This window comes from Calidris pugnax, unplaced genomic scaffold (assembly GCF_001431845.1).
Source record: "Calidris pugnax isolate Ruff unplaced genomic scaffold, ASM143184v1 scaffold331, whole genome shotgun sequence".
Classification (NCBI taxonomy): Eukaryota; Metazoa; Chordata; class Aves; order Charadriiformes; family Scolopacidae; genus Calidris; species Calidris pugnax.
Genome location: NW_015091360.1, coordinates 767,057 through 775,575, shown reverse-complemented (window position 1 = coordinate 775,575; position 8,519 = coordinate 767,057). Strand labels below are relative to the sequence as shown.

At 47.9% G+C, this 8,519-nt stretch overlaps 1 protein-coding gene across 1 annotated transcript in view; it reads right to left on the bottom strand.

Annotated features, from left to right (window-relative positions):
- Nucleotides 1-1,848: 1,848 nt before the first annotated feature.
- PRDM14 (PR domain containing 14) overlaps nucleotides 1,849-8,519 on the bottom strand; it is an 8,180-nt gene continuing 1,509 nt past the window's right edge. The window contains exons 2-6 of the mRNA XM_014961147.1: nucleotides 8,357-8,514; nucleotides 7,955-8,225; nucleotides 6,281-6,483; nucleotides 4,462-4,563; nucleotides 1,849-2,076 (exon numbers count right to left, since the gene is read on the bottom strand). Coding sequence (XP_014816633.1) covers nucleotides 1,849-2,076; nucleotides 4,462-4,563; nucleotides 6,281-6,483; nucleotides 7,955-8,225; nucleotides 8,357-8,514 — 962 coding nt within the window. The remainder of the gene's footprint in view (nucleotides 2,077-4,461; nucleotides 4,564-6,280; nucleotides 6,484-7,954; nucleotides 8,226-8,356; nucleotides 8,515-8,519) is intronic.

The window sequence follows — 8,519 nt, the reverse complement described above, 5'->3', positions numbered from 1 at the left end:
ATTTTTACCATGAAAACAATGAGGACAGAGCAACTTAAGGTACAATAAACCATACAAAATTAGTGCAAATCAATATTTATAGATACAGCAGCTGCATGATATAATTAAATGTGCAGATAACATTAAAAGCTTTTATCTCTGATACTTATGTGCAAAGTCTTCGTTAATCCTAGCTCATCTAGGATATTAAGAGAACCTCATCATTCCAGTAACATCAAATCACCTGTGTTAATTAACCAGCTCCAGCAAGGGCTTCCATTATCCCTCCTGGATGCAAGACACAGCCCCGCATGGACACAGGGACCCCCCCTGGGATGTACAGCCCCCTCCTCATTGTCCCAGGCACTCTGCACCAGTTACAGCAGTGGTCCTAATACTCAAGACCTCCAGCAAGATGAGGTATCACATTGCCAGGGAATGCTCTTCATTAATCATTTCAGAAATACTTATGATCTGGGCCAAAGTTTGCTCATACAAGAGGATGGGACATCTGAAGCGTTACTTGGGGTTCTTCTCCAAGTCAGAATGCAAAAGAAACAAGGCGAGCTATTAAGAAAAGGAGCCTTCTTACCCATAGCTAAACGAGCAGCTCTTCCTATAGAAAAAACCTAGCTTGCATTGTCAGTGAGGGTCAAACCTCCCATGGAGGCTTAGGTGTTCCTGCAGGCTGGGGAGGGAATCCCACCTGCAGAGTTATAGGGGCTGAGCTGTGAAATCCTGGCATCATCTGTCCTACACCTCACATCTTAAAAGGTTTTAAAACCCTTTGTGCCTTGAGAACTAGTACACAGTGATTTTTTAAAAGCATTTGGGAGTGACAGTTCAGCAGCTACCATCCTACGTAGAGCCAGCAATAGGGAGCAGAAGAGCCCACCTTTCATATCAAGACTCACTGCTAAGGCCCACCTGGCCAGGACACCCAACAGTGGCAAATTTCTGGACCAAAGATGGTTATGGGACAGAAGAGCCCAGCGGTGGGATCGTGGCTGCTGCCGGCCTGTGCTGAGCCCACAGCACCAACACCTCTACGAGGCCACTTGGCCCTTAGCGACCCACCCAAGAGCTCACTGGTGCCCGGGCATAAATTATCTTCACATTTGGTCTTCTAAACTGTGAGGAAGCAGAGTCAATCTCCAATATCTCTGCTAGACCCGCAGCTGTTTCATCATCCCCTGGCCCCTCTCCCCCTGCGATATTTTGGGGTTTAGCATCCTCTGGAAGAGCTGGTGTCTCAATGTCCTGAAGGTCCCCATGGCCAGCTGAGGGATGGAATAAATAAAATACCCTTATGCTGCTCCAGCAATCAACATCTCTGAGACAGTTCACATTCAAATAAGAGCCATTAAAAGACTTGCATGTTAAGGAGAAGAAGAGCCCATACCTGGTCGTGCACCCACACAAAATAAACAGGTTAAAATAAACGGGCTTTGGGAAATGCACTTGATAAAAACGTCCCTCACGCAAGCTTTGGTAGGGACTGCACCAGGCAGTCCCCATAGAGGTGGTGCATTAGAGGCACGGGGACACTCCACACAGGGATATTTGTGCACAAGAGGTCGATGGGAGGTGGAATTCCCTCCTGCCTGCCTTTCCCTTTTGGGAAAATTAGGATATGGGAGGCGAGGAAAGGAAAGGTGGGGTAGTGCATGATGGGCTTCATCCCGGCGCGTCATCAGGGTTCTCAGGAGAGAAACCCCCTGCACTCAGAAATATCCCCTGGCTCCAGAGAGACTGGATGTATCCAAAGAGTCACCACCGTGAGGGTCACAACGTCACCTCCTGCGGCGTGTGCACACCACCACAGACCCATAGCACGGGCGAAGCTGGTGGAGGAGGTGTCCCTCCTGGCTAATGGGTGGCGTGGACCTTCTTGTGGAAGAGGTAATCCTCCTTCTCGGGGAAGTGCTGGCCACACACCGGGCAAAGGCAGCCCTTCTCCTCGCTGTGCGTGCGGCGCACGTGGCTGTCGTGGGCGGCGTGGGAGGCGAAGGCTTTGCCACAGTGCTTGCACTTGAAGGGCTTCTCCCCAGAGTGCTGGCGGATGTGGGTCCGCAGGATGCTGGAGGCCGTGAACGCCTGAAAGGGCCGGGATGGGGAAAACAGGGAAGGGGGTGGTGTGAGGAGTTGGAATTATACCTATTTTCACATATACAATCCCCCAAGTTCATCTCACCCAGAGCCATCAGAAGCGCTGTGGTCTCAGAGTAAGCCCCCAAATATAGCTTGCATCCTCAAATATCTCACATCCTCAAACATCTCCCATCCTCAGCCAGCTGGAGAAAAAAAACCAACAAACCCAAACCTCACAGCAACAAAGAACCAGAAGCCACCAACTATCACACTCAGCTCAACGGATATAGTTGAGTCCATGGAGTAAGATGATGCTCAGAGAAAAGACTTCTGACGTAGGAACACCACTAAATATCTTCTACGTGTCAAAGGATAAGAAGTCAATACTGTCCTAATTAGCTTTGTAGCTTCTTTATGTTTGGGAGATATAATGAAAGTTCATTTTCAGCATGGAACCCTTTAAGGTCTACATACACTGGATTGGGGTTCAGCTGCCAGAATTCACCCACGCAGTCAGTTCAGCATCCATCTTTTTGGATTTCATTTTCCCCCCTCCATCATACTCTGTTCTTCCTTCAAATCAGGCATTCCAGCCTGGTTTCCCCTCCTCATGAGTATCAAAATGTGCACAATCACACTTTGTCCCCCATATAGAGACTCCTCCCGCATTTAGGGAGAAAACCCTCTCACTAGTCTCGAGCAGGAATATTGCAAAGTAACCCCCATTTCCCCTGTTTTTTCTCTTCCCAAGAGACCTTCAGGCCCTTACTATTTGCAGGTGACACAAAAACCCTCTGTAGTACAGTGCTGCTGCTGCACCATCACAAATAAAGCTTCACAGCAAAGAACAATCCATCTCAGGCACCTTTTCACCAGGAAACCTTAGAGCACAACTAGTTCTGAGACCGGGAAGTCCCTGGAGATGTTTATCAGCAGGGCCAAAGTGTGTTTTAGGGCCAGAGTGGTGACCTTGACCCAACACTTTTCCTTTCATCTCATGATTTCACCGAGATAGTGAGCAAAGGGGCAGGGAGAGCAAAGCTGCCCTGGAGCAGAGCCACTCTCAGAGGGAGAAGAGGCAAAGAGGAACTATGATTGTGTAGGAGGATCTGGTGAGGATGCTTTAAAGTAGTCCCTTGATTTCCCAGCCACAGAAATGATGGCTATGTCCCGGGATAGCTGCATCCCGCAGCTGGAGGACTAATGGTTTCACCTGATCCAACCTTCAACAGTCCTATAGGAGCAGCTGGGGGCTGGTCAAGAGTCCCATGTGTCCTAGAGATCTGCTCAGAGCAACCTGTAAAACTCTGCCATCTCTACCCAAGTTCAGAAGGTTAAAGGATGACATTGTAAACTGAAAGAGGGGAGATTTAGATCTTAGGAAGAAATTTTTTGGTGTGAGGGTGGTGAGACACTGGAAGAGGTTGCCCAGAGAAGCTGTGGCTGCCCCATCCCTGGAGGGGTTCAAGGCCAGGCTGGATGGGGCTTGGAGCAACCTGGTCTGGTGGGAGGTGTCCCTGCCCAGGGCAGGGGGTTGGAACTGGATGGTCTTTAAGGTCCCTTCCAACCTAAACCATTCTATGGTTCTTCATCCTAAACTCTGCCAGGGTGTCTGGGAGAGAAATATAATGGCTGAAAAGGAGTGTCTTCTAAGGTTCTTTACTACAGGACACTTCAGCTCTGTGTTAGTCCAGCCAGTCATAAAAAAACCTCTCTCTCCAAAAAGAGGAGCACCTTCCTACATACTGATGGTGCTTCTGCATTGCAGGGACTCTCCATAGCATCTGGAGATCTCCTGATATTTCTCCAGCAGCAGCATCCACCCTCCATCTGTCGGGAGAGCTCACCCCAATCCTCCCTGCTGGGAAGGGCAGTCAAGGGGGAGTACGTATCCCACGGGTGCTGTATAGCTCCATTCATGGTCTTTTTTTCAAAGGAAACCTCCCTGCCCAGTTGCACATCAACAGCCCAGTTACTTCCAAGGTGAGCAACGCACCAAGTCCTATCGTGCAGGTTTAGCTCATGGGCCAAATCTCTCCACCGCGCTCCAGAAACAGCATCAGAAATATCAAAAACTACCCATCATTTGATGAAAAAAGGGGAATTATCAGATCTAGCTGCGTGCCTTGGATGGGGCTTGGAACGTTCTCAAGCTTTCCTAGTCCTTATCCCCACAGCAGCTCTCCCAGCTGGGATGAAACATGGATTTCACACCAGATTTTGTTTCTCCAGCCTCAGCCAGCCCTGCCACTTCCACCATCAACCGTGCCCAGAACAGATACTCATCCGGTTAGCAATTAAAATAGGAGGTTATTTTCTTAAAAGAAAATGGAAAATAAATAGAAGAATTGAAAATGGCAGGCAGACAGAGGGATGGGGGCTCTGCCTCACCTTGTTGCAGTAGACACACTTGTAGGGGCGCTCCCCGGAGTGAACCCTCATGTGTTTGTTCAGGCTGGAGGACTGAGAAAAGCTCTTCCCACACACTGAGCACTGGGGAGGAAAAAAAAAATAATATATATATATAAAAAAAAGGTTTAAGTTAAATGGAAGAAACATTAGCATAGAAAAATTAGCTGTGTTTATGTATAATTCCTATGTATATTTATCTATATGCAAACACAGCAGTAATTTAAGCAAGAACTGTTTGAAATGGTCAGAATTTTCATCTGGTTTTGCAGCAATTTTTTTTTTTTTTTTTTTTTTTTTACAAAAAGGGAAATAATGCAAAATTTCAAAGCTTTTTTGTATTCAGTTAAAAACATTTCATTTAACTGTCCTTCAAAACATGAACAGAAAATAACGACTTTCAGTAACCAGAACTTGAAAAATTCTGTAAATTATTTTCTTAAAAATGCAAATGAACCTCTGGGTGCTGCTTTGAATTTTCACTCACCGAAAAAACAGATAAACCTCCTTAAAAAAAAAAATTATTTAAGGGGACCTTTTGAAATAGTAGCTGTTTACCCAAAAATGATGAGGCAGTGACAGCGCTGCCAGGGAGCTGCCGTCCTCACAGCGACAGGGAAAAACCCCCTTCGGAGGGGACAGAAGTCATTTGAGTCACTTGCACTGATTTAATGCCATTTGTAGGAGCCTTAAAACAATTTCCCTCCCTGCAATAATTGGCCAGAAATTATCTTTCACAAGTTCCAAATGAGCCAGGCTACGACTGATGTTGAAAGGAGGTTCATTATTTTACTGACACATTTTCCCATCTTTGCTTTCTGAGTTGGTCTGTTTTTGTACAAACGCAATATATTCAAAACAAGTTTATCTTCCTGCTGTTTTGAAGTATTTTTTTGGAGGAGAGGAGAGGGGGAGGAGAGAAAAAAGGGAATTACATATTTAATACGTTGTATTTAACAGGATTATATTTTTTTCATCTGTTACTAAATCAATGTGATATCCTGACATCGTAATATTGCGGATAATAAAAGCTTTTCCTGAAAAATTCAAGTTATTCCCTAAAGAGGTGTTTGGAGGATTTTTCAGGGCTGATTTAATTGTGCCATTTCAAGCACTGGAACTTGCCCTTCCCAAGCCTTTAGGAAAAGTCTGATTTTTGACCCTCTGTGCTCCTCGAAAAAACAGATGCTACAAGAGAGGTGTTCAGGGGAGAGGAGGGAAGTATCTCAGCAAGGATTTGCTTTAATCTGTTGAAAATCTGCTCTATGTTGGATGTAAAACTTTTAATTTCTCTTGTGTCTCACAGGCACTGACACTGACAGGGGGGAGTGTGGGTGGTGAAACACAGTCTTCTCCTGATCCTGGAGAAGTGCAGCACCTTCATACACAATTTAGCCTCACACTTTGTAAGAAAAGCAGCAAAACGACAAGCAAAACTGAAACAAAAAAAAAGGAAAAACAAAAAAAAAAGAAAAAAAAAAAAAAAAAAAAAAAAACCAAACAAAACACCCAGGAGAAACAGGCTTTTTGTTTTTGTTTTTTAAAGCCTCAGTGGGGCTGAGGAGTTGATTTTCCCCGATATAAATCAGTTCAATTCACTGAACTAAACTCTGCTGCACAAGACAAATTCTGGTTTTACAGGCAGAACAGCTGCATCAGGGAACTGCCAGGGGAACCGGAGGAGGGGAAACACCACCAGCATCTCCCCTCGACCCTAAAAAAAAGCCTCCTTAATTAAATTAATCCTCTCCCCTCTACCCCGACCCCGAAGAAGCAGTAAGTGGGGAGAGTCCCGGCTCACCTTGTGGGGTCTGTGCTTCTCGTGGACGTGGAGGATGTGGATCCTCAGCCTGTCCCTCTTCTCGAAGGAGCGGTTGCAGAGGTGACAGGGGAATTTGCGGTCCCCTTGGTCCACGCAGCGGGTGTATTTGAGGTGTTTGTCCCGGTAGTACCTGTAGGCGAACACCTTCCCGCACCGCTCGCACTTGAAGCTCTCCCCGGCTTCTGTGGGGCAGGAGGGAAGAAAAATGCCATTTCCCCCCATCCTGGTTATACCACAGAAAAAAAAAAAGGCTCATTTCCAACCCCCTCTCCCTCCTCAGAGCTGGGGAATTTGAAGTCTCCGGGAGGGGTAATAATACTACATAGATTCTGGGAGTATAATTAACCAAATACATCTCTGCTTTCTTATTTATTGCTTTTCTAACGGAGGGGAACGACCCAGAGCCCGCAGCTCGATAAAAAGCTTTGTTTTTTAGCCAAAATCACGATTTCATCCTTGTATCCCCATCAACACCCGGCGCATCCGGGAAAAATCAAGGCAGAATCGCGCAGAAAAGGGTCTTCCCCCCCCAGCCCCCCAAAACATCAACAGCTGTTTATTAGGGACATTGCCCTTCGATGTCACCTCCCGGCCCCGAAAGAAAAATAAATCTGCGTGTCTCCTCTGTCATTTTCAAAACGCTACCGAGCAAGAACACGTTTATTTGGTTTTCTTCTAAACATTTCAAACTGTTCTTAAAGAGCTGAACTTCGGAACGACAAGGGGAAAAGGCTTCAAACGTTTAACACATCCCTTTTGCTGGCTTGAATAAAAGTTCACTTTGGCTTAAGCCTTACAAAAATGAAATTAATTTACCAGCCGCCAACCAGGCACCTGAGGACAACAGTTTTAAGGAATTTCCGTGCCAAATTTCCGTGCTAATGTGCCAAATGCTAATCTCCCTTGCTGTCCCACCCCTTGACCCACCCGGCTCACCCTGCATTGGCACAAAACCGCTTTTCTTCATACCGAAGGTTTGTTTATATTTTTTTTTTTTTTTTCTGCACGTTATAAGGGTTTAATCCCGGTTTTTAAGTGCGTTTTTGGCATTTCTTCTGCGAGCAAACGGCTTCAGCCTGCCTCATTTACCGAGAGCGTTAATTGCACCACAAATAGCAAGTCAAGAGAGTGCGATCGCAGGATAAAATGGGACCAAAATCGGGAATGTCCCCCAAAAAGCCTTTTTGCTCCCCAAAATGACACCCCCCCCCCGAACAACGGCACAACCAGCCCAGCCCAGCGCCACCAGATGTTTTCCAATCTCCAGATGAAGACTTTTAACGCAACTTCCCCCGAGGAAAAGGTGAGTTTTGGGGGGAAAAGATAAAAGGGAGGGCCTCTCGAAGCCCAAGGAGGCGGCAGCTCCCGGTGCAAGCCCCGGGGTACTGAGGAGAAGCTGCAATTTGGGGTGCTGCGGGCAGAAGGGGGAGGGCAAGCAGAGCATGGGAGTGGGGTTGGGGGGTCACCGTCACCCCCAGAGCATCCCCGAGGTGCCGGGTCACCCCCCCCGCAGGGAGCGGGGGGCGTTTGGAGTAAGATATGGATGGAAAATAAAAGGTGATGCCGGATTTTCTTTCACCTCCCTTCATGCCAACCTAATCCCGGCCGGATTCCCGATGGGAATTGGGGGGCAGTGTCCCCCGGAGGGCTCACCTTCGGGATGCTGCGGGGGTCTCTTCCCCTCGGGGGTGCCCTTCAGGCTGATGGGGATGCCCAGGAACTGGACGTAGCAGTCTCCGTACCACACCAAGAGCTCCTGTTTGGGCAGGATCTCCTTGCAGGTCTCGTAGAAGATCTGGCCTTGGCACTGGATGGCCGTCAGGTTCTGCTCCTCGGGGAACCGGGCACAGTTGACCAGCGACATCCAGTTGCCAGCGGCGCCCTTCCCGTCGATGAAGTGGCTCAGGCGCCCGTATTCAAAGATCTGGAGAGCGGCGAGAGGAGGATTTGAAGTTTTCCAGTCCATACCAGTCCCAGCCCATCCGCACCGGGCTGCGGGAGATGGGGGGCTGAGTTTGGGGTTGAAGGGGGGGGACCCGGCGGCGCCTCCTCTACCTCCCACATGAGGGAATTGTCGTCGTAAGTCTTGATCTCGCTGGTGTTGACCACTTTGCCTTGGAAAGGGCCGAAGCGGACTCCTTTGGGGATGGGGGCCGTGCAGAAGACTCCCAGCTGAGCCACGTCCCCGTAGGCCACCCGTAGCACCGACAGCCCTGAG